The 26,427-nt window shown below is 41.1% G+C and overlaps 1 protein-coding gene across 2 annotated transcripts; it reads right to left on the reverse strand.

Annotated features, from left to right (window-relative positions):
* Nucleotides 1–522: 522 nt before the first annotated feature.
* F13B (coagulation factor XIII B chain) lies at nucleotides 523–26,289 on the reverse strand. Of its 2 annotated transcripts, XM_084848202.1 has the most exons (11): nucleotides 26,165–26,289; nucleotides 18,850–19,050; nucleotides 16,814–17,011; nucleotides 9,832–10,008; nucleotides 9,513–9,689; nucleotides 8,397–8,576; nucleotides 7,475–7,726; nucleotides 6,079–6,285; nucleotides 3,312–3,494; nucleotides 2,218–2,428; nucleotides 523–1,538 (listed from the first exon to the last, which is right to left on the reverse strand). In XM_084848202.1, exons 1-11 carry the CDS (start codon nucleotides 26,226–26,228, stop codon nucleotides 1,535–1,537), a joined length of 1,854 nt encoding a protein of 617 aa, XP_084704328.1. In that variant the 5' UTR covers nucleotides 26,229–26,289; the 3' UTR covers nucleotides 523–1,534. The 2 variants fall into 2 exon arrangements, with proteins under 2 accessions (XP_084704328.1, XP_084704329.1); XM_084848203.1 differs by lacking the exon at nucleotides 523–1,538 and having other exon boundaries at nucleotides 2,214–2,428.
* Between the last annotated feature and the right edge of the window lie 138 nt (nucleotides 26,290–26,427).

A 26,427-nucleotide genomic window follows, 5' to 3' on the forward strand; every position in this document is an offset into this window, starting at 1 on the left:
CACCACAGACTTCGGGGGGCCGAATTCACTGGAATTTGGGCTCATTGGAGTCCGTGGCGGATTCTGCGGACATCCCTATGCTCAGTTTTGAAAACGCATTGCCTTTTCAATTGTGGGAACAGTGCAAGAGCACAAAGAAAACCCCAGCTGTGCTTACGTTTCCCTTGTGCATAGGAGAAGCAGCCACAGTTCTATACTGCTTCATTGTCACGAGCTTATATTACCACTTAATGCCATCTATAGTTGTATCTTGATTTTTGAGCTTCAGTTCCTCCATGTATTATTATCTGTAGACAGTGATGTGGGTTTTCAAGAACATTTTGAATTGGAACATTTTCCAGTGCAAATTCAGTCAATTTACACAGGATCATTTGCATGGGAAAATTTTCAGATTGCATCAGAAAATTTTTCCAATGCAAATTAGGTTAATTTATCTAGGGTCATTTGCATCGGAAAATTTTCTGATGACCTAGAAAGATCTAATTTAGCATGTTTATTTTACTTGTATTTAGTAAACAACAAAGCTTTAAAAAGTAGATTTTATTTTTTTTGTCCCAATACACCACAAGTATTTGACCAGAAATATTTGGAAGAAACCATTAAAGCATTAATTTTTAAAAAATGATTTAAATGTTATATTATATAGAATATTTAATTGGAACACTTGTAAAATTTAGAGACAATAGCATTGTTCAAATATTAAGAGGGGGGGGAAACAAAGGTACTGAAAACTGTTGACACACGAATTAATTTTAGCAACCCAAAGAACTGTGCATGATATGCTGACAATCACTCCTCTGTTTCACAGACTTCTACTCTCTACCACTACGGGTTGTTGGGCCACCTTCAGTTTCACTGTCACTACTTATTAGTTCCATTTCACTCTGAGATACATATGTATCTCAATAACATATCTCTCTCTCACACACACATACCTGCTAGGGATAATCACCTGAAAGACATTAATTACAACTTTGAACCTGCCCGTCTTGCCTGATATTGTATTTGCAATTGGCATACATTCATTCTTACTAATGAACTTAGGAAATGGAAAAAATTTGTGTCCTACATCACTGGCTATAGGACTCACTCCTACACAAAATGTCTTAGGCCAGCCCTGCATGCACATGCACACAAAACGAGAAATAGACAGTCAGCTGTAGCTTTATGTTGAGTGTTCTTAGAAGTGTGAAAAACACCATGCTGAACCCATAACTGTTAAGAAAAGGGAAAGGAGAATGAGATGCAACTTCAGAAGTCTGGTATTTCATGAAACTTGAGGTAACAAAATGCAAGCGCGACCATATGAACACTGTTGCTAATCTTTATTACAACAAACAGATTGCAGAGATAGTCCCTTTAAAAGCAGCTCCACATGATGTTCGAGGCTGAGGTCAGTAGCTTTCCCAGTAGTGTCAAGTGACTAAAGAGCCTTGTGGCCGTAAACATCTGAGCCAACATTCATATCGGTAACCATCTTGCAACACAGAAAGATTGATGAGCCATCCAAGCATCATTTTTCCCCAATTCCCTTTTACCTAAAAACAAAATACATGGAATCTTAATTCAAAGCAGAGACAAGCTGGCCAAGTATAGCCAACACCTCCAAAACTTGCTTTGGGGTACATAGATTATAATAAAGCAGCAGCATTGCTCAGCTGCCTAAAAGCAAAGGGTCTATAAGCACCAGTTCGAACACTGAACAGGACACATTCTGCTGCCCACACAGCTATGACTTCAGTTAGGTGCTTGGGAGATCACATGTCTTGAATGCAGCTCCAAGTTCAAATGGTCCCACAAAATGAAGAGCTAGAAATTCAGGTAGAAGGTTTCTAGGCTAGGCTAAACTTTCCCAACATGCTATATTTTAAAGAGTCCCCACGTCAAATGCTCCTCATGCATGCAAACACATGACTCCCCAGACATGCATCTGTAGTGCATCAGCCCTAGCCAGCTGCATAGCCAATGATGAGGGATGGTGGGACTTGTAGGCCAAAATATCTGAAGGACCACATGTTGCCTATCCCTGGAATAGACAATGTTATGGGTCCTGCTCATGGTCTGGATTAGGCCCATGTTGCAGATTTGGGAGTGGGGCTGAGTAACATGCCATCACGGCAGTTCACTAACAATGAACTGGTGGCAGCTCACCAGTACTGACATTTGAAGTATACATGAAGAAAACCTCCCTACTTTGCAGATGATGTAGTGGCTTACCCTCGCATCTCAATACAGCGCGGATACAACAGTTGCCCATTCTGACACTGTACTCTAAAATCAGACCCTGAACTTGAAGGTGGCGTAAAATGGTATGCTTTGCATATAAACTCAACAAATTCTCCATGTAGAAAATAAGGCCGGTTGTCAAAACTCCATCTCAGATCCAAATTATTGTTTACCATCTCGTCTTGTGATAAAGTGCATGGCTCTTTAGAAAACAAATGTAGAATTAATATTTTCTAACCATACCATGTAGTTTAATAGGACAGCAGCATAAGATATTTTTTTACTTTCATTTCTGTTGCTTCTTTTTTTTACTCAGTTAGATGATTAAATAGAAGACAATTGGTCAATTACTTGCCAAAAATAATTATAGTAGCTAATACTGTATTACAAAAATAAGGGAGCGGTTGAAGTGCTGTACTATCATGTTTGGAAAATTGCATATTAATGTTGAAAGCATGCATCACATTAATTGGGTGTTCAGTTTCTAATTAAACTGATGCATGCTTTCAGTTCTAAACTGCATAATTAAACAAATTTGCATACAATTAATTACCATGTGGCTTGACATGGGGCTGTTGCAGACCTTTACACGCAGGCCTCTCTACTGTGATATAAAAGCACCAACTATTTTCTAGAAAGGACTGAGAATGCATTAGGAACATAGGAAACTGTCTTAGACCATGTCCAATGAGCTTAGTATTGTCGACTGCTGGCAGCAGCTCCCCAGGGGTTCAGACACGAGTCTTTCCCAGTCACACCTGGAGATGCCAGGAACTGAACCTGGCACCTTCTGCATGCAAAATATGTGCTCTATCATTGAACTACAGTGGTAGAGCTACAGCTGCTTTGAGTGCCATTTTTTGGCAGAAAGGCGAGATATAAATAAAACAATTACATAATAAATAAATACAGCCCTTCCCCCTTCCATAATGGCTTCTATATTGGAAGAATGTCAAATACTGCTGACTTATCCCAGGTTTTCTTGGCTGAGCAACACAAGACCAAGACAACTGACAATGAATCAAGTAAACTCGAATAGTATCTTATTGTTACTATGCTCAAAAATCAGCAACGCTGTACAGTACCTATGCAAACTGGTGGGCTACTCCATTGACCCTTTGAGCAGGACACTATTCTAGACCCTTGCAAAAAGTGATATTCATGGCAACTGTACTCTACTGATGAACCATGGGCATAGTCTGTTGTCAACAATCCCGTAAGAACTCCATTTTCTATGGAAGGTGGAGAGCCACAGTTATCATTTGGGTCTATAAAATGAGAAAAATATACGTTAAAAAGAGGTGAGAGAAAGTCAACCTGAGGTAGTTATTTGCAAACAATGTACTGCAACTAAGACTGAACAAAAACGGGGACAGGTGCATTTTGCCAGAAATCTTTCACCCTGTCACAGGTTTGGCTGAATGTTTTCAAACTAGGGTTTCAGCATTTAGGAAGCCTTTGGCTGACAATAAACTACCCACAGCTGATCAGTACACTTCAAACAAAGCATACACCAAAAATTGTTTTAGGTGGATCCAATTTTGGTTTTGTACTAACAAGAGTTAGTAAGGGGGAAAAAATGATCCATTTTTTATTTTATTAGAAATATACTTGTAACATCACATCAAAGTATAACTTGCATAAAATAACATTGATTTTTTTTCCCTGTTGTTAAACAGAGCTTTGCTAAAGATTCTTAGAGCTTAATAGCTTAACAGGAAATAGAATTTTCCAAATGTCTGTAGATTTTTAGCCCTAATAGCTTAAAAAGGAGAGATCTCATAAGTACCAAATTCCCTTTCAATTCTGAATAGGCAATTGCCTGACAGTACACAGGGCTGATGAACGTCTAATAAGAAGCTCCTGCATTCGAAAAACAGCACATATTGATACCTTTTTGTGTAGAAATTACCTCATACATAACATTATCTACTGTCTCATGAATTAGAGCTCACAGTCCTAATTATCTCATTGTTACTAAACATTCCTGAAAAAAATAAAACATACAAAAAAGGCTCACATGCACACCTTTTAGGTTAGATGCAATCAATTCTGAATCTTTTGAGAAGATAACTTCTGACTCAAAATTTTCTAATTAAACCTAAGTCTATAATTTTTTCTAGAGATGTGTCTATCAAGCTTTTTAATGTGCATACCTTACACAATATTTTTTGCACATTCATTGATAATAAGAAGAAAAAAACAGTACACTTTTGACCTGGAATAAAAGAAGTCTCACAGTCACACCTCTTCGTTACTCAAATAACCCTATGGTCCAAGTGAAAGGCTTTTATCTCAGCGTTTTCTCTTTGGATACCATCCAGGTCATCTTGACAACTATTTTTTTTATGCCAGTTACGCAGAATTAATTAATTAATTAATTAATTTCTATACCACCCAATAGCCAGAGCTCAGAATTCACTTTGAACCTACTTGTGTCTTTGTGTATCCTCCCTTTAACACAATTACTACTTTTTATTTATTTACATTTTCAAATTCTTATATATCATTAAACATTTGGCATTTCCATTTCATAATAATATATCTTATATTATTTTAAAAGAGGTCGGTTAGCATTTTCTTAATAGCCTTCTCAGGAAATCAAATAAAGCAAAATTAGCTATTTCCTAAAAATCCAGGACAGCCCCACCCCAAACCTCTGCTTTGATCATTTGAGGGTGTGCACTGCAGCCCTTCAAAATGAGGACAGAAAGTACTGCCCTCACTCCAATTTCGCTTTGTGGTGTCATCACATAGTCAAACTTGATTGACTACAATTGCCCAGAAAGAAGCCCGGCCATTTCCTTAAAGAAAAGGAAGATAGTGCAATAGCTGCAGATTGAGGAAAGAAGCAGCTGTGAACAACATGTGAAAAAGCTAAGAAACTGGAGTTTGTGAAATCTTTGCGGCCGCTCAAGACCCACCTTTTATCCTGAAATGTTTTCCCCTGTTAGCTTCAGTTGTGTGTCAAGGTTCAAAAAGTGGGGCACATGGTAAGTTCTACATGATCAAATGCCTGACCAAAAAGTAACTTCACATTGAAAAAAATCCTCTCTCGATCTGCTCTGTAGCTAAAAATGAAAGGCAGCATGGTACAATGGATAGAGCATTAAGACTTAGACCAGTGATACCTAGTCTGAAATACCTGTTCAGCTATGACATTTACAGATGCACTTTGGGGAAGTCACTGTCTCTCTACTCAACCTACCGTGTTTTGAGGATAAACTGGGATAACCCGGTTTATATGCCATCCTGAGCTCCTTGGAGGAACAGTATGGTATAAATAAGATTCAAAAGAAATAACACCCAATATTGTGCAAATCAAATTTAAAGTCTGGCTCTAGTTTGAGACCACCAGCATTTCCTAATCAAAAATGTATATACTCCTATATATACCAACAACTAAGAGACTTACATCTGTGTCCAGAGAAGAGTGACAAGCTTCACAAAATGCATAGAAAAATGGAGCTATGATAGTTTTCCATAGATACCAAAGCTTCAAATTACTTAGATGTCCACCTTATCTGTTCACTGCAATATATCTAGGCAAGAAGAGCTGTGTTTTCTTGCAAGAGCATAATGAGTTTAAATACACATAACCTTGGTAGAAGTCATCATGATGACCATTAAAGCCTCCAACACTATAATGGAACACAGTAATTGCACTTATATCCCATTCTTCTTCCAAAGGGCTCATATCAATTAGCATAGGATTCCCAGGCAATCTCTTTATGGGATCAAACCTGCTTAGCTTCAACAACAGAATTGCATCATAGACCTTCAAACAATGCTCTGGATCAGAAATGTTGGCAGAACTCTAATAAAACTTTTGCAAGAAGGATAGTATTTTACCTTTTGAAATACACTTCGGATATCTCAGTTCTCCATTAGTGCACTGTACCAACAGCTGAGATTCTCTGATAGATGGTGGCAAAACATATCCTGGTTTACACACGAATTCAATAACATCACCATGTAAAAAAAATAATTCTTCTTCCAGTTTCCATTTCATTTCTATGTTGTAATTGCTGACATTTTCTTCATCAATCAAACATGGTTCTGCAGGACAAAGGTCAATAATTAAGTGGCTGATGCTAGACACAAAGACTAGAAAATTAGGCATTCATTAATTTCCCACCACAGAAACCTAGCTGACGCAGAGGGTTGATAGTGATCAGGGTTAGGGGGGAATATCCTGAGATTACTGGTTAATTGTGATTGCATTCTTGTCCTAGTATCCCACTCCAGATGCATTGAGACAGTCAAGCCCAATGGTGATCAACAGTGGCATGGCCATCAGGATAAAGAGCATGCCTTGCAAGGCTAGCACTATAGACAGGTGTCCAAAACAACTGGTCCCTGATTTTGATAGATTGCTCATATTTCAGCAACTCCATCCATAACGAGAAAATTCACTGAGCTTGACCACTTGTTATTTCTCATAAACCAGGATTAGATTGTCAGTTATGAAGGCTGCACTGTGTGTCCAAACACACTTCAGTCATGCATTCAGTGTCAAAATTGTTCAGGGAAGAAATTCCTGGAGGTCAACAGCAACTATGCTTTCAAAAACTGATTAGGGTAAGTTGTTTTATAGGATCATAATGCATAATATTCTCTGTAAACTAAATTTGCTATGTAGGATAATAAGGCACCAAAATGGCACATAGGTGATTTGTCTTGATTTATTTATGAATGGGACCAGTCACCTAAGAGTGCAATTCCTTGGGAAATACACACTGATGACGTCTGCAGCCATTGCACATGCAAAGGTCTTTTGGTCCTTGCTCAATGCACACTCAAGGGGCATCTGCAGAGGCTCAAGGAGATTATTATTCCAGATTCCACTGCCCACTGCCTGAATATGCATGACAATCTGTCACCAAAATTCTGAGGAAGCATTGTTCTATGGAATTCTAGGGCCTAGATATATTCATCCCTAATTAAATCAAGGGTTTCATAAGATATCCAATAAAAGGTGATAAACACCTAGAACAAAAGTGGACAACTTGTGGACCTCCAGGTGTTTTGGCCTGTACCTCTCATCAGCCCTAGCCAGCATAATCAATGGTGAGGGATGGTGGGAGTTGTAGGTCAAAATATCTGGAAGGCCACAAATTGCCCACCTCTGACCTAGAGATTCACCATTTGTATTAAGGTTATATCATTACCAGACTCATTCTGCCATAGGGCCCTCCAATTTCTATATTATAATTTATGTGATTCATTTGTTTTCTCCAAGACTTACCTAAACAAATTGGTGGCTCTGTCCAGTTTCCCTGGACACAGTGAACTGTGTTAGGTCCTTTCATCAGATGAAAGGAGAGACATCTGTATTGCACTAAAGAACCAGTTTTGTAGCTTGTCAACAATGGATCAACTATACTAGTAATCAAACCATTTTTAACTACAGGAGGGGAACTGCAGTTCCTAGCAGTTTCTAGGTTGTGAGGAACACCTGTGCTTGTCACCCTTTCCACATCTGGGACATGAGGAAGGACTGATGGAAACAGAAAACAGAAGAAAACAGATTATTCCAGTGATGCCCATGTAATTTGCCAAATAATCATACAACCAGCACCCTCAACTTCAATTTTCTTTTGCATCTTTACAAGCCTCCGTCCTTTTCATCTTGCTGAACGCAAGGCTGTATGAGATGGCTTGGAAAAAATTCAGAACTCGCCACAACGAAGTCCCAAGATACAATGATACTAGTCAACCTCCTCCTGCCTCCCTTTCTGGAAAAGCAAGAATTCCCATGTTTAGGGACATGAGGGATTTGATCTTTCCAAATTCTTATATGAAATGATCTGATCCGGATCTCTTGACTAACATGCAGATCAGAACTTAGCTATCCACCATGTTTTATACTTCTCTGAATGTTGCGACAACGTTCTTGGTAGTTCAACATATCAAAATATGCATTTATGTATTTTGGGAGAAAATGCATGTATTTAACTATATTAAAATGTCGAAAATGCTAATTGATGATATTCCAACATTTAAGCCTCTTTTAATCCCAGGTTTAGAGTTTGTTTTGTTTTGTTTTTTGAATCTATTTTTTTATATAAATGAAATAAACACTACCAGCAATATAATCAGAATCTTCAGTTTCCAACAATACAGTATTCTAAAAAAAAGAAAGTTCAGGTTTTTTTGATGCAACTAACCAGTGCATTTGGGAGGCAAAGTCCACTTGCCATTCTCACACCGGATTTCATCAGATCCTCTGATTTGAAAAGTGGGCTCGCACTTCAAATGAATTATGTCTCCATGATGGTATGTTCTTAAATTGCTTAGCTGTTTGGCATTAGGAGGCTGAGGTGGAGGAGGACACTTGTTTCTTCTTTCTGGTAAAAAGAAGGGAGAAAGACACCCAATTTTGGTTGGATTACATCCATCTTCATGATACGATCCTTTAGAAAGGCCAGTGCTACAGTAAATTTGGGCTCTGGATAATGGCTTGGATCCAGAAATGTCTTCTGCAAGTGGAAAAGCACTGCTGCTTGGATAAGGCATCCCTGCCAAATTCCTCTGATTTCCCCATTCCACACTCCCCTGTGCCCCATCCCATGCCATTCCTGAAGGATCCATCGATCCTCAGGATGGTTTTTGTGGGTGCAGACTGCTGTATTGCACATGGGAGAAGCCAGGGAATCCCTGTTGCATAAGCAGGGTTCTACACAATCTTCTCTGAATCCAACCCAATGGTATTGGAGGCTCTTACCAGATGATATTGTAAGGGTAACTCCCACCCAATAGAAAAAACTATGCGCGATGTGAAAAACCTCTCATAAGGTATATTAGGGTAAACCAGCTTATAAAAGAGCATGCTTCATAATAGTATCTGGTTTAAATTGTGTTCATTAAAAAAAAAAAAATCAAACACATCCCTACCTCTACCCCCCTCCCACACAAAAATTGAGAGAGGGGATCAAAACAGCACTCACGTAACTCCAAATAGCAGGAAGTTAAAAAAACACACAAACAGCATCTTTCAGAAGAAAAAAATAGTTTAGAGAAATAGAGAATGAACAAACGTGCTACATACAAAAAGTAAGCATTCAATTTCTCTTCTTCAGCTGATAGTTGATGTCACTTACGCTTCCCACATCGTTCTGCAACGTATGCAGAGTTGCACTACACAGTCCATGGTACTGGTGTTATGTGGAGATGGGCAAAGAGATTTTTAAAGGAAAGAGAGGTTGATGGGGAGAGTTTGGGTTTGCTGGAGAGGACAGAGAAATCCCCCAGTCCCAACTTCATAAAGAGTGTAAAAGAACTACCTTCACATACTGGAGGTTCTGGGTACCAGCCAAAGTAATAGCACTGAATTAACTCCGGTCCTTTTAAGGAATAACCTTCCAAGCAGAAAAACTGGGCCACATCACCTTCATCATAACTTCCCTTCCTGGGATGGACACCTCCATGTTCTATAGGACTTTGTAATGAACATTCAAATTCTAAGAAGAAACGCAATACAAGAATGAAAGCAAGCAAACGTCCCATTTTCCAATTTTGAGAAATTATCAGTGCTTCAACTAATGCAAATTTGGTCAAGGCAAAGGAGTCGAAAAGAGTCGAAGACCGTGTGAGTCCACGTACTAGTGCACTTTGGAATAAGGGGCCAGCCTTGAGGACGACATAGCACTTCCTCCGTTTCGTTGCCTCCAGCTGTAACATATCCATCATCGCATTCATATTTCAGTTTTTCATTCAGGTTGAACACTCTTTGGGCTGTATGGTAGTGGCCATGGAGCAGGTCTGGTGCTGAACACGTGTCTTAAAAACAAGAAGTGGCATTGGGAAGAGGGAAGGGAGGGAGGAAGAACAGCAAACAGTGGCAAATGTACAAAAAATACATGTGATGTTTTTGTTCCTTTTTTTTTTTTTTTTACTGTTCAGTGAGCATTGAGGCCCTGAATAATCTGGAGGCAAACCAAACCAAACCATGCTGAGCATGCAGACAAACAAGGCAGCTATTGCACAGTCAGATGAGCTTCGACTTTCTGCAAGCAACAAGTTGCTCTCAGACTGAAGAGCCTGTCTTCAGTTTGAGGCTTTATAAGATCAGATGCAGTCCTATTGGTTCTTTGTTGTCACCTGACAGCTGCTGAACAGGTAGCTCCAGTACACAGCTGGGCAGAATTTAGGGCAAAGCTGGGCAAAGATAGCTGTCTCTATCTTTGCAGGACCATTTGTCCCTCAACAAGGGTGGGGTGCGTGGTGGTGGTGGGGAAATATCACCAACTTTCAGGGCATGAGCAAAAGCCACATTGCTTTCAGGTGGGGGTGTACTTACATTTGATGGGGTGGCTGAAAGGTTTTCACTTTTCTTCTCTTTTTTTAGCTTAAAAGAAAAGCCAAGCTACTGCACCAAGCAGTGGCCTGGCAAGATACTGTCTCCTTTGAAAATAGGGCCAGAAGGCTCCACATGAATGACTAGTGATGTTGGCGGGGTGCGGGGGTTCAGTTGTCTGCATTTTTAAGAGAACAGACTGTAATCCTTCAGACTGTGTCCTTCTATGAATTTTGCAATTCAGTTCTCAGCTCAAAAACTGCATATAGAAATAAAGCCAGTGTGGTGTAGTGGCGAGAGTGTTGGACTAGGAGTCGGGAGATCTGGGTTCTAGTCCCCACTCGGCCATGGAAGCTCACTGGGTGACTCTGGGCCAGTCACAGACTCTCAGCCCAACCTACCTCACAGGGTTGTTGTTGTGAGGCTAAAATGGAGAGGAGGAGGATTATGTACACCCCCTTGAGTTCCTTAAAGAGGAAAAATGGCAAGATATAAATGTAATAAATAAATTAAATAAATAAATATAAATGCAAATTTTCATGCTTCAACTTCCCCCCTCCCACAGAATAATGCAGAAATTGGGCAGAACAGACACATGTGACATGCAACACAGACCAGAAATAGACTGATTCGTCAATCCCTATGAATGATGCTATGTGGTGGTGTAGCACTCCTCTTCAGCAAAGGAGATCGTTACCTTGTCGTGGTGCTGGAGCTTGAGCACCTCAATGACGTCATGAACTAAACCGTGAAGGGACACCCAAGACGGGAAGGTCATGGCAGAGAGGTCAGACTAAATACAATCCCTGGGGAAGGAAACGGCAACCCACCCCAGTATTCTTGCCATGAAAACTAAATGGATCAGTACAACCAGAGATATGTCAGTATACCATAGGAATATGGGACTCCCAGGTCGGAAGATGGTCAAAACGCTACTGGGGAGGAACAGAGGATAAGTTCAACTAGCCCTAGATGTGATGACGCAGCTAGCCCAAAGCCAAAAGGATGGCTAGCAGCTGATGGCACTGGTGGTGAAGGACGAATCCGATGTTCTAAAGATCAACACACCATAGGAACCTGAAATGTAAGATCTATGAGCCAGGGCAAATTGGATGTGGTTATTGGAGAGATGTCAAGAATAAATATAGACATTTTGGGTGCCAGTGAACTGAAATGGACTGGAATGGGCCACTTCACATCAAATGACCACCAGATCTACTACTGTGGACAAGAGGACCACAGAAGAAATGGAGTAGCCTTCATAATTAATGATAAAGTGGCTAAAGCAGTGCTTGGATACAATCCAAAAAATGACAGAATGATCTCAATTCGAATTCAGGGTAAGACATTTAACATCACAGTGATCCAAATATACGCCCCAACCACAGATGCTGAAGAAGCAGAAGTAGATCAGTTCTATGAGGATCTGCAGCACCTACTGGATAGTATGCCAATATATATATATATATATATATATATTCATTACAGGAGACTGGAATGCTAAGGTGGGTAGTCAAACGACACCTGGAATTACAGGCAAGCATGGTCTGGGAGAACAAAATGAAGCAGGACATAGGCTGATAGAATTTTGCCAAGACAACTCACTGGGCATAACAAACACTCTCTTCCAACAACCTAAGAGACGACTTTATACATGGACTTCACCAGACGGTCGACACCGAAATCAGATTGACTACATCCTTTGTAGCCAAAGGTGGCGGACATCTATGCAGTTGGTAAAAACAAGACCTGGAGCTGATTGTAGTTCAGATCACGAACTTCTTATTGCACAATTTAGAATCAGACTAAAGAGAATAGGGAAAACCCACAGATCAGGTAGATATGAGCTCACTAATATTCCTCATGAATATGCAGTGGAGGTGAAGAATAGATTTAAGGGACTACATTTAGTAGATAGGGTCCCGGAAGAACTATGGACAGAAGTTCACAACATTGTTCAGGAGGCAGCAAGAAAAAAGTCCCAAAGAAAAAGAAAACCAAGAAGGCAAGATGGCTGTCTGCTGAGACACTGGAAGCAGCCCAAGAAAGAAGGAAAGCAAAAGGCAACAGTGATAGGGGGAGATATGCCTAATTAAATGCAAAATTCCAGAGGTTAGCCAGAAGAGATAAGGAATTATTTTTAAACAAGCAATGCGCGGAAGCAGAAGAAGATAATAGAATAGGAAGGACAAGAGACTTCTTCCAGAAAATTAGAAACATCGGAGGTAAATTCCAGGCAAAAATGGGTATGATGAAAAACAAAGATGGCAAGGACCTAACAGAAGCAGAAGAGATCAAGAAAAGGTGGCAAGAAAAGATGGAAGATCTGTATAGGAAGGATAATAATATCGGGGATAGATTTGACGGTGTGGTCAGTGAGCTAGAGCCAGACATCCTGAAGAGTGAGGTTGAATGGGCCTTCAGAAGCATTGCTAACAACAAGGCAGCAGGAGATGACGGTATCCCAGCTGAACTGTTTAAAATCTTGCAAGATGATGCTGTCAAGGTGATGCATGCCATATGCCAGCAAATTTGGAAAACACAAGAATGGCCAACAGATTGGAAAAGATCAACTTATATCTTTTAATATCTTTTAATATCTTTTAATATCTTTTGGTTTTCCAAACCAAAAAAGGGAAGCACCAAAGAATGTTCAAACTATCCAACAGTGGCACTTCTTTCACATGCCAGTAAGGTAATGCTCAAGATCTTGCAAGGTAGACTCCAGCAATTCATGGAACAAGAATTGCCAGATGTACAACCTGGGTTTTGAAAAGGCAGAGGAACTAGAGACAAATTGCCAATATCCGCTGGATAATGGAGAAAGCCAGGGAGTTTCAGAAAAACATCCATTTCTGTTTTATTGACTATTCTAAAGCCTTTGACTGTGTGGATCATCACACATTGTGGCAAGTTCTTGGTAGGATGCGGATACCAAGTCATCTTGTCTGTCTCCTGCGGAATCTGTATAACGACCAAGTAGCAACGGTAAGAACAGACAACGGAACAACGGACTGGTTTAAGATTGGGAAAGGAGTATGGCAGGGTTGTATATTCTCACCCTACCTATTCAACCTGTACACAGAACACATCATGCGACGTGCTGGGCTTGATGAAGCCAAGGCTGGAGTTAAAATCGCTGGAAGAAACATTAACAATCTCCGATATGCAGATGATACCTCTTTGATGGCTGAAACCAAGGAGGAGCTGAGGAACCTTCTGACGAAGGTGAAAGAAGAAAGTGCAAAAGCTGGGTTGCAGTTAAACCTCAAAAAAGCCAAGATTATGGCAGCCAGCTTGATTGATAACTGGCAAATAGAGGGAGAAAACGTGGAGGCAGTGACAGACTTTGTCTTTCTAGGCGCAAAGATTACTGCAGATGTTGACTGCAGCCAGGAAATCAGAAGACGTTTACTTCTTGGGAGGACAGCAATGACAAATCTTGATAAAATAGTTAAGAGCAGAGACATCACACTGACAACAAAGGTCCACATAGTTCAAGCAACGGTATTCCCTGTAGTAACCTATGGCTGTGAGAGCTGGACCATAAGGAAGGCTGAGCGAAGGAAGATAGATGCTTTTGAATTGTGGTGCTGGAGGAAAATTCTGAGAGTGCCTTGGACTGCCAGAAGATCAAACCAGTCCATCCTCCAGGAAATAAAGCCAGACTGCTCACTTGAGGGAATGATATTAAAGGCAAAACTGAAGTACTTTGGCCACATCATGAGAAGACAGAATACCCTGGAGAAGATGCTGATGATGCTAGGGAAAGGCAAAAGGAAGAGGGGCCGACCAAGGGCAAGATGGATGGATGATATTCTGGAGGTGACGGACTCGACCTTGGGGGAGCTAGGGGTGGCAACAGCCGACAGGAAGCTCTGGCGTGGGCTGGTGCATGAAGTCACGAACAGTCGGAAGCAACTGACCAAATAAACAACCAAGCATTCCTGGGGGGATCAAAGATGGCTGTCCCTACAGACCCATCTTATCAATCCTTTATAGAATGTAGGACCAGGAAGATATTGCCTTTGGCAAAGCCACCAATAGGGAGCAAAAACCCGACTTTCAGTGCCCCATTTCCAGCAGAGATACTACAAGCTTGATGTTGCACTCTCACTTGCTGGTGTGTAGCATGAGTTCCACTGAAGTGCAGCCCAGAGAAGGACAGGAGCTCCCTCCTCTGGCAAGCTAGCACAGTGGCACAGACAATAAGATGGCTTGCTAGGATGGTCTGGTTGCCAGTATTCCAAGACTGAGGCCCCTTACAAACAAAACAAGCTCACACTGTTTAGCAGGCTGCCTATTTAACAAGCCTACCATATGCCCAGACGTAATTGTGACCCCCTAAATTATCCCCCATTTTAACTGTACTCTATGTTAAACCCATCCAACAGAGCAATCTACACAGATCTTCCATTGAGTTAAATGGGACTTACTTCCAAGTACGTGCATACAGGATTTCAGCCTAAAGTGCACCCTATATATCATAAGAACATAAGAGCCATTTGGATCAGACCAAGGGTCCATCTAGTCCAGCATTCTGTTCACACAGTAGCAACCAGCTGTCGACCAGGAAACGACAAGCAGGACATGAGCACAATACAACCCTCCCACCCAGGTTCCCCAGCAACTGTACATAGGCTCACTGCCTCTGGTACTGGAGGTAGCACATAGCCATCAGGACTAGTAGCCATTGATAGCCTACTCCTCCAGGAATTTGTCTAAGTCCCTTTTAAAGCCATCCAAATTGGTGGCCATCACCACATCCTGTGTTAGCAAATTCCATAGTTTAACTTTGTGCTGCGTGAAGAAGTCCTTCCTTGTATCTGTCCTGAATCTCCCACCAATCAGCTTCATGGGATGACCCCGGGTTCTAGTATTTTGATAGAGGGAGAAAAATGTCTCCCAATCCACATTCTCCACACCATGCATAATTTTGTACACTTCTATCATGTCTCCCCTTACCCTCCTCTTTTCCAAGCTAAACAATCCCAACTGTGGTAACCTTCCCTCGAAGGGGAGATGCTCTGGACCCTTGGATCATTTTGGTTGCCCTTTTCTGCACTTTTCCCAGCTCTACAATATCTTCTTTTAGGTGTGGTGACCAGAACTGTACACTGTGGGCACAAGTTGTGGAACTATATCAGTGGTGTACAACCTGTGCCCACCCCCACTGCCACTGAATTTCCCCACCCCACTGATTTTCCTGCTGCCTGTACTTTCCACTCCCTTCCCCAGAGACACTCATACAGACTGATTTTTCCCTGCTGCTGTTAGCAGCAAGTAAAGAGTGGTCAGTATTAGGATGGCTTGTGTGTGTGTGTGCACATGCACACACATGCATGCAGCCCAAGACAGCATACATGTGTCTCTCAGGGCCATAAAGGTTGTGCACCCCTACTATACATGTTTACACAGAAGTAAATCCTAATGCTGGAATCTTATATCCATGTATCTGGGAATAAGTCCCATTTGGCTCAATAGAACTTACTTTTGATTAGACATATATAGAATTGCGCCTTTAGCCTCTTTTCCAGTACAAATAGGTTGGCAAGTGTATGTCAAAGAAAATAAAGATAATTTGATCCAGATTTAGGCCCAGTCAACTGGGCTGGCAGAAGCAGAATTCCCAACCTCTTCCTCTCCACAGCAGCCCCTCCAGCCCCCTGAAATTGCTACACTGAGGGTTGGGGGGGGGGGCTGTTGAATGGGGTGAGCTGTGGTCCATGGTGATCCTTGAATATCAGGCAGACACACCTTTCATGATCAGAGCCCTTTCATCCACAGAAGAGATTCTGGATCCAACTTTTGGTGAACCTCTTCCAGGTGGCAATTTTATTAGAACAAAGACACAATTTGGATCTGAAATGTCAGGTTTTGAAATGCCCAGGTTTTCAACATTCTAGTTAGGAAACAGATATAAAACTATTTCATACGTTTTGCTGATACGTTTTCCGGCAAAGATGGTTAATGACTAACTTGCTGAATTGAATACCATACAGTTTTTCTAAAACCTGTGAATCTCTAATTGTGAAAGGATGTAAGAATGTAGATGGAATTTTTCCCAAGAAAATTAGGACATTTTCTTGATAATTTTGTTTCCAAAAGTCTTATTTCTAAGACATCTCTCTCTTTCTCCCCCCGCCACACACACACTCTCAAATTCACTAGAAATAGCCATAGAAATTACCTCTGTCAAACGATCACCAAATACATTCAAAGTGCCCCAGCACCAGTGAGAACCTTGTCTTGAACCATTTGAACAACTTGTTGGGGGCAGGGGTTTACCTAAAGCCGTAGCAGTTGTTTCCATACACCGTACCAGAGCGGACCATCCATCTTGAAGACACTGTATCGTTTTATCCCTGCTGCCTTCAGGATTCTGATAGCCTGAATCGCAACTGTACTGCAGGCTCTCCCATATTGTGTAGGACAGTTTCATATCAGAGAAAACACCATGATCCAAGGGAGGTCTGGCACACTTCTCTAAATATTAGGTATGGGATGAATAAAAAGATGGGAAAATGTTTTGTTATTCCGTTGTTAACACATCTACATGCTTACAATGGAAGGCGCATGGGAGACACCTAGTCCAATTCCCTGCCTCAAGGAGGCACCACTCTACACATTAACATGCACACAGCTTGATAAACCTGCAATTTCTAGGATGATATGGTGCCACAAGCAGAGTGCATGGATTAACAAGATGCATCATGCTAGATATATAGGGCATTTCTACATGAGACTTTTATCCTGCACCTTTACTGAGGCTTCTGCTTCCAGATACTTTGCAGGAGTAAGATTGGCTCCTTTGCACATGCTTTTTTCCAGGGTTTTCTTTCTCTGCCTTTCTATAGGTGTTATTATAGAACCACAAGATGGCACTGTGGTATAGTGGAATTGCACAATTACACAAGACTCACATTCCGCATTTCTAAGTAATACCAGGCTTTCCTCATTAGGAAAAACACCAAGATAATGGTTGCAGAGCATTACATGATGGTGTCATGTAAAAGACCTGCAAACTACTGTCAGTGAGCAATGATGAGCGCAAAATAAAAGCTTCATGTAGAAAGGCTCATACATGCACGTAAGAGGCAGTATAGGAGAACAGGTGATCAAGTGCAATGAAGCTGTATAACTCTTTTTATCTAACTCTTTTTTATCTTTGCACACATCTCTTCATTTCTTTCCTACTTTAAGGGCACAATCCTATTGAGAACTGAGGCTGATGCCTATCCAATGCAGGTTGGGCGGAGCACGGAGGGGTTCCGCTCCTCCGCACTCCAGCCACCCTGTATTTGTGGCTAGACGCACATCTAGTCATGGCTTTGGGGAAGTGGTCCAGAGACCAAATAGGAAGCAGTCTAAAGCGGCTTCTGAGGTCTCTTCCCCACCCCTGGGACTGCCCCCTTTCAGATGCCTCTGTTCTGTATTTACAAGCATGGAGATGGCAGCAGCACAGAGAGAACTGCACTGGCTACAAGGGGACGGGAGAGGGGTGGGGAGCATGGTTTCTGGAAACTGAGGTTGGATGTCCTTGGTTTCCAAAAACTGAAAAATCCTATGGCCATCTAGACAGTATCTAGTGTCTTAGACAGCTCTCTTAAGTGTTTTGATTTTATCTTAAAACTCCTGGGAGTCCTTCTTTGTAGTAATAAGTACTACAGTTGGCCTCTCACTTCATCCTAACCAAAAGATCCTGTGCAGATGTGGAAGCTTCAGATTTGTTAGTGCCCCTCCCCCTTGACAGCAGTGTGAAAAGTTTGCTTGCACTGAAATGCCATGCATGCATTGGATCACATATAAAACCCTTATATGAGGTTGCGTGTTGCTGGTGCATGCAGAAACTATACTCAATACAGAAGTTTATTGAGCTTATATTTGTGACCGGCCAATATAATCTCTCAGGTTGAAACCGGATCTGACTTTTGAAATAATACCATATTTTTTGTGTTTTCTAGGTTGTTGGAAAGCAATTTAAAAAATAAAAAATTGCCAGACCCGCCATCAAATTGACTGCTGATCTACACCGGCCGTTGGTTTCAACTAGATGCAATTTGTAAAATACAAAATAGCCCAGAGAAGGAAGGGAACGGGAATGCTGCTCTTCCCTCTCCTCCACCCTGCTGGGCTCACACCAGCAGGGCTTTTGGATTTGTCGGAGGCTCCGACATCGGAGCTCTCCACAAACGGTAGGGTTGCTCTGACCACATATCTTTTTTTCTACATAAAATGGAGGATCCACATTAACAGATTGTTTTACTATATAGTTTTGCATCTTGAAATCGGTTAGCCTATGAAAGACAATGACACTGACTTACTGTAACATTTTGGGACCGGTGTCCAGCCTCTCGTCGTGCAGTTTATTCTTGCATCTGGACTCCCAGTTTCTGTCGTATAGCCAGCCAAACAGGAATACGAAACCTTTTGGCCTTTCTTCATTGGAAAGTAATAGTCTCTAAAACTATAGTAATATGGGGCAATTCTTCCATTTTCTATGTTGGGCAAGTCACAAAGCTTGTCTAGAACAAATGTATTAATGTTCAGTAGGAGATATTTATACAGCATACAAGCACACTTCAAGAAACAACTCAAACTGAATTCCATTCAAGTATCTTAAGCCAGGGCAGTGGGCAACCAGGAATAACCTGAAGCTTGGCAGGCAGCCACCAGAAAACAGGCCCTTTTCAGTCACAGCATCAGTGCTTTGGATTACGCTCCCCAGAGAAGCCCATCTGACCCCCATCACAATATTTCTTCATCTGTGAAAATTTAGCTGTTTCAGAAGGCTTTTGGTGGTAGGTGGCTGCTTACTCCTCATAATTTACCTGTGCTGCATATATATGGGATTTTTCTGAAGTTAGAAGTACCTAGGCTTTCTGAATTATTTCGCTAGTAGAAGGCACACCAAAAGACTCTATTGAATAGCATCAGGAACCTGTTTTTAAAAATAGAGGGTCATAGTATACTGGAATAGAGTGAGCAGAAATATATAATCACATGTACTACTTAAAACATTGTAGGATGTAATCTTTTAGTTTACATTATTTTTTTTTAAGCACTTAAATAGGGAGGAAAACATATTGACTTAATTTCGTGTGGTCCTTTGTGGTCACATTTTATTGGATAAGAATACATATTTTAACACCTTGTGAGCATTCATATGTATATGGGAATAGGCTATACATTTATGTCGATCATTATTCAAAAGATGCATAAGTGATTTTAAAAAGTCTAAGTAGTGGGAGTAGAACCCCAAGTGTACACACAACTCATTCCTTTAGCAACCTGTTGTATGCCCCAGCCGTGGGCTTCCAAGATTTACAGGAGCTGAGAAAGTGATTAAGTCAGATCTGGATTTACTTACAAGGAGATTTTTATTGAGTACTTGTAGCACACAGGCATATGACGAATGACTCAGATCAGCCTTTTTCTGCTGGGGTCTCAAAAAGGAAAACAGTCTTCCAGGCAAAAGGGGGTTCGTTGAAGTTGTAACATAACTTACAGCGTCAGCCAGCCAGCTATTCAGGTCTCGACGTTTTTGAAGACAGCTATTACGATTACCTTCTTTTTCTAAATCAGGTTGGGTCTCCCAGCTTACAGGATTTGTTGCAGCTTGCAGGAGCGTGGTTTGGCATTTTTGGTTTGGCTAGGAACATGCTATGCTGTCAGGTCTCTCGATCCCCCCAGCACACGCGCTCAGGCAAGCTGACTCCGGACACCCAAATCAGTGAGATTTCTTTATTGCAGGGAATTCCACAGCAAAAGCTTAATGGTTACACGGTTCAGAAATCATATAGCTGATGGACAGTAGCTATAGGCTCTATGTAATTCCAGAATAGTCCAAAGCTAAACACTATTACCATGACTGAGCTCCTCAACGTGGTTTCTCTGCTTCATTTTGCCCTGGGACTGTCCTCTGGTGCGCTTTCCGCTCTAAGAGGGGTCTAGCCTGTGCCCTGGGTGCTGATTCTTCACCTTCATCCTGTTCCTCATCCTCATCACCCGGGTCTTTCCTAGGGATTTCATCCCCATCAGGCGAGGTGATGATGTTGCATGCTTTGGCATGCTTTGGGCACTTCTTCTGGGTTTGGCGTATAGACCTAACAGCTAATTCTTCAGCCTTATGCTCCCATGCCTCGTTGGAGGCCAGGGTGTCCTGCAATGTTTCTCTAGTTAACAGCCTCAGATCTTGTTCCTTCCCTATCTCGTCTTTGAGCTTTTCTGCTTTTTCTTTCGACTCTTAACTCCTTTTGCCCAACAGCTGTCAATGCTGTCAGAAAAAGCCATGCCAGAGTTCCTGCACTCTGCTTCTCCTTAGCTGACCACTTTCCCAGCTGCAGAGACTCTAACGCAGTCACCATAGCCACTGGTGTGCAGTCCTTCTCCACCTCTGGCCATGGAACCGGTCCACTTAGGACCGCCAATTGTTTTGTGACAGCCCCATAGCCAGGCTGGGAGTCGGTTTTGCACACCGACAACCGCATCCTCCTTCCCTTTGAACCTGAACATAGCAACTCCCTTGGCACCCTGCTCACTGCACCAATTGTATGCCCCGGCTTCCAAGGTTTAGAGGTGCCGAGAAAGTGGTAAGTCAGATCCAGGTTTGCTTACAAGATGTTTATTGCGTACTTACAGCACACAAGCATACCCAATGGTTGGATCAGGAAAAGCTCTGAACAAAGAGCTGCGCTACACAAAGACTTTTATATCATACATGTTGTTCAGGCATAGTAGTGAGATAATATGACAGGTTCAAGCATTAACAGAGTTTATCTACAACTTTCCCAGAATAGTCTAGTAGTGCTTATTTGGCAAAAGCAAGACTTCCATAGTTTTTCATACAACATAGGCACCTGTAGCTTAAGATCAGTGGTGTAGTGGAGGCAGGGCTCACAGGGACGCAGCCCTGGCACTTTTTTTATTAGCAGGGACTCTGATGTCAGCTGCCACCCCCCTCAGAATTCCCTGTTCCCTCTGAGCTTAGCTGCAATCCTCACTGTAGCTGTGGAGGAAATTTTCCAAGCAACAATATATTGTTCCATGTTGGAATGCAAAGTATTTGGGATGACTTCATCCGGAATGGGCAATTAAGACCTATTTGCTTTACCAAAGACATGCTCCTGGTGGAGATGAAAACTCCTAGAACTGGTCTGTTGATATGGATCGACACAGCTGCCTGAAATTTTTGGACTGCCCTTGGAGACTGTCACAATGAGCTCCTGCATTTCCACATTTACCACTACACCACTGTGTGTGTGTGTGTGTGTGTAGTTCAATCCAGCTGGGTGTGTGGACATTTCTGTTGGAGGGAGAGATAAAATGAAGGAGCTTAGGGAAGGCTAATGGGTAATGTTGGGGCGCTAAGGGAATGTGCAAGGGGGTTGTTTATATGAGAAGGCATCTGTCCATGACGGCTGAGTTGAGAGGGTGAAGCTTCCATAGAGTATCATATTTTGAAAACTTAAAATGTTTGTGTGTGAGTGAGTGAGTGAAAACGATTTTAACACACCTGCATTTTTTCCTCAGACATCCAATTGAAATACCACTGCCTTACTCTCAGCTGCACTACTTTTGGATCCCAGTTGTATATCTTACAAGGTTATATAATCTTAGAAGGGGGTGTGGCTTGTGACTGTCATGAAGGGTCCCTGCACTTCTGAATTTGCCACTACACTACTGCTTAGGATAAACATAGCTTCACTCTCAGGCACATCCTAGGCTCTGATAAGATAAACGGTACCAGAGCTCAATGGCATGGAATGTGCTGAGGGGGCACTACATTTTATGGGCCAAGAGCCCCAACTGCAAGGAATTGTAACTAATAATGAACAAAAGCAGAGAGCATTATGGATCTCTAAGTGTCTCTAAAACTACTGTTAGCTTGCTTACAGGCCTGGGGGCCTACACCTGTGAGAAGACTTCTGGGTAACCCAAGTCCTACAACAATGCGGTTAACAGAAGTAATATTTTTGAAGTTTATTTATTATTAGAACCAGATTTAAGTGAATTCTAATAGCTCAATGGTCTGCTAGAAAGCATCATCAATTGCGTCACACAAATCCAGCTCTAGTCAGTCTGTGGTGTTCAACTGCCAGCTTTGTTTGGGTATCATCACCAGACATACCTATCTAGTTTAACAGGTACTAGATGAGCTTTCCAGCATGTATTAACAGCAGCTGCATGCACAGGCAACCCTTTGATGGATGATTGTGTTGACCTCTAACACATCTCTGATAAAGATCTGGTCTTGAAAACTCAAAGAAACAAGACTCCACAACCCCAATACAACTCAATCTGGTACTACATCACTCTTAAAAAAAATATATTATTATTATTATTAATAATATTAAAGATACTGCTCACCTTCCTCTAAATATAGAAATATAAGTCTCCCTGCCCCAAATTATTCTAATACAAAATAAACGGCTGCAATTTAGAAAAAAAATACAGATTGTATAAATTGTCCATTTCATCTATACATCATCTCAGTTTTATCAGTAGGTGCAATTTCTAATGCTAAAGTTTAAATAACCATTCTAACAGAAGTTTTTTCCCCTCAATACCCAGCAAGGGCAATTTTTGCAGCAATTAAACATTCAGCAACTGAACTATATCTGACACATTTTGTACATGATGCAGCAACCTTTTCAAACTATCAAATTCTAATCTAATCCATATTACCTGATGGATGATTTGAGTTACTTGCATCCAATAACTTCAAACCTTTGGATAACTCCATAAGACACACAAATCTGCATGTATTCTAGTACATTTTCAGCACCCAAACACATTAATTTGATATATCCTATTTGTCCCTTGAATTACATACAGTCCGAACAAAATTGTTGGGCTTCTTTCAATGAAGTACTTAAAATACTTACTTAACTCAATAGATTTTCTATTTTCATGACTTCTCTGTGACTGAAGTTCTCAAATTGTTTCCCCAGAGCTTTTAAGTAGAGGAATTTGTGCTCATATTTCATCTAATTCCACTGTGTTGAACTTAAAAGCCAATGCTGAGAATCCATCAAAACTTCTCAGTCCATCAGCATGTAAATCCTTACATCTTTTTAAATGCTAAAAATATCCCTGTTCCCTTCAGTGTACAGGATCTTACCCTTAGACACCAGAATCAAAAGAACCATCTATAGCAGGGAACATTCAGACTGATGGGAGTAAATGGCCTGATTTATTATTTTTTTCATCTGGCAATTGCAAAATTGCCATGGGAGATTTGTACATGCTTGCACATGCATCACTTGATGATTGGCAACTGCATACGAACTGCATCCATTGAACTGCATCCATTGAACAGCATTGTGTTTGATGTGACAAGTTATAATACTCTGGGCTGTGTGACCTATGACATTTCACATTTTCAAGTCAGTCATTACTCGATGCCACAGTCCTATATTGATGTACATGCAAACCCACTTAATTTCAATCTAACTCTGGTCACTTCCATGGGTCATGTAATCTGGGAGTTGGTTTTGAAGCATCTTTGGTCACAGCTCCAGTTTTTCTAAAGAATTACGTTCATGTCTTCCTAGGGGAGAAAATGTTAGTCTTATGCCAAGTCTTTAAGGTGCTGAAAGACTTTGTTCTAATGTATATGGAAGTGTATGGAATATGGTTGCGGGAAAGCAGATGCACAAGAACATATGTACTTGCACATGTGTGAAAAATATGTACAAGCATGCACACACTGTTGCAATTTTGTATTGCTCAGTAGCCAAATTAAGACTGACAATATGGCACCCACCAAAATCTCTGTTCTAAATTTCATTAAAAAAATATCCCTGTTTCATATTTCATAAAATATGAAATTTTAAATCATGAAATGTCACATACCATTGTGGTATATATTTAAGTTTAGCTATACAGCCATTTCCCAGCAGTATCATATCTGAGAAAATTATATTCAGAGGTAAGTGACCTAGGGCCCTTCAGGTGTTTCAGACTACAACTCCCATAATCCATGACCATTGGCCATGTGGATTGAGGCTGATAGGTGTTGTACTTTAAAACATTGAGGGCACCAGGTTGCCTTCCCTGCAAGAGATCATCGTCTTCTTATTAAGTTTGTAGACCAGTAGATCTATATGCATTGTCAACTTACCTTTCACCTACTTCCATGCCTGATTTAAAAACAAGCCCTTTAACTTAGAAATGTAATAAATAAATAAATTGGAGTAGCACACAAATTTTCAAACACTTAAACAGCTTTAAAGATTTCAATAATTAACTTGCTTTAAAAGAGATAGAAACAGACATCTTGCTAACTCTGTTTGACCAAAGGGAAATATTAAAAAGGAACAATATGCTTCTGGAGGAGAGGCAATCTTCATTACACTATTGATTGATTGATTGACTGATTACATTTCTATACCACCCAATAGCCGAAGCTCTCTGGGCGGTTCACAAAAATTAAAACCAAAAATACAGCATAAAGCACAATATAAAATATAAAAGTTTAAAACTACAGTGTAAAGGTACAACGAGAATAAAACCTAGCAACAATGCAGAGATTTAAAATATAGTAGCAGATTTAAAACAGAGCTAAAAGACTAAAACGATAAAATGCCCAGGGATATTGCATACGCTAGGGATTTTGCAGCTTTAAAATATGCCACCATCTTCTACTGAAGGAATTAAAATAGGATCAAGAGTTACTAGTCTACATTTGTCAATTGCAGCGTATCTGTAGCCTGAAATTAATACACGCACACCCCTACCAATTTACAAAAGCTTGCCTGCCTGATGACCTGGAGGCAATTTATAGTAATTCTTACCTACATCAGACTATAAAACATTTACAAGCCTATATTAGGCTCTGCAGTGCATTGGACTGGATACCAATACACATGGTATCGTGCATTTCTTAGAGGCCCTTTCTACAAAATGCTGCAGAAAAGGAAGTATTCAAAAGGGAAAGGATCCTGTAATACAGCGGTCCCCAACCTTTTTGCCACCAGGGACCAGTTTCGTGGAAGACAATTTTTCCACGGACCGGGGGGAGGGGGGGGTTAAATGTAAGCGCATTACATTTATTCTGTACTTTATTTCTATTATTATTACTACCCCACCCCCCACCACCCCCCGAAATCCCCCTGGGACAGAACCTACCTGGCGGCGGCTGGTCTAGGTCCGTCCACTGCTGTCCACCCGCTGCACCCGGACTGCGGACGCAAATGGCATCAGGCATAGCCGACGCCATTTGCGTCCCTGTTCTTTGCAGTAATAGGCTACGTAAAGATTTACGTAGCCTATTACTTGAAAAACAGGGACGCTCGCCCACCGCTCACCTCCTGCTGAACAGCCCAGTTCCTAACAGGCCACGGACCGTGTGGCCCAGGGGTTGGGGACCCCTGCTGTAATACATTTAACCATGGATCTTCCTTCCATAAAGCTACACATTTTAGCATCTTGAATGTACAAATCACTTAAGAGTCTTCATGACAACTGTGAGTATCAGCGATGAATTGCCCTGTGTTAAATAATGTGCTAAATAAGACATGTTAACTGTAACATTCACACTTGAATCAACCATCTCCACAACTGAAGTGAAAGCACATTTTATAGAGTATACCCATTTTTAAAACATACAGAACGAAGAGGATTCAGTGCTTTTACCTTCTGCAAGAAGTGTTCCTGATGCAGCCAATATAAATGGAAAAATCCAGCCTACATATCCCATCCTGAGTGCTCCCTGGTAGATTTGTATTTTCCCAATTCTGCTGATTTACTCAATTCCTGAAGGAAATTGAGTTAATCATTTATACAGCAAGCCCCATACTTGCTTCCAGCGTTAAAGTTTACTCCTTAAATAGAACTGTGTGTACCTACATCTGTGCTGCAATAAACAAAACAAACAATCTTTCAGTAGGGAATAAGAC

This window comes from Heloderma suspectum, chromosome 4 (assembly GCF_057233095.1).
Source record: "Heloderma suspectum isolate Gila_16-S chromosome 4, 16-S_ref, whole genome shotgun sequence".
NCBI lineage: Eukaryota > Metazoa > Chordata > Lepidosauria > Squamata > Helodermatidae > Heloderma > Heloderma suspectum.

Coding starts and splice junctions, on each gene's coding strand:
- F13B (XM_084848202.1), bottom strand. CDS start 26,228: ATGGGATATGTAGGCTGGATTTTTCCATTTATATTGGCTGCATCAGGA. Junction 10,009..16,813: donor AACAACTGCTACGGCTTTAG/GTAAACCCCTGC, acceptor CTTGTTTTTAAG/ACACGTGTTCAGCACCAGAC. Junction 7,727..8,396: donor TTTGCCTCCCAAATGCACTG/GTTAGTTGCATC, acceptor TGTTTCCATCAG/TCCTTCCTCATGTCCCAGAT.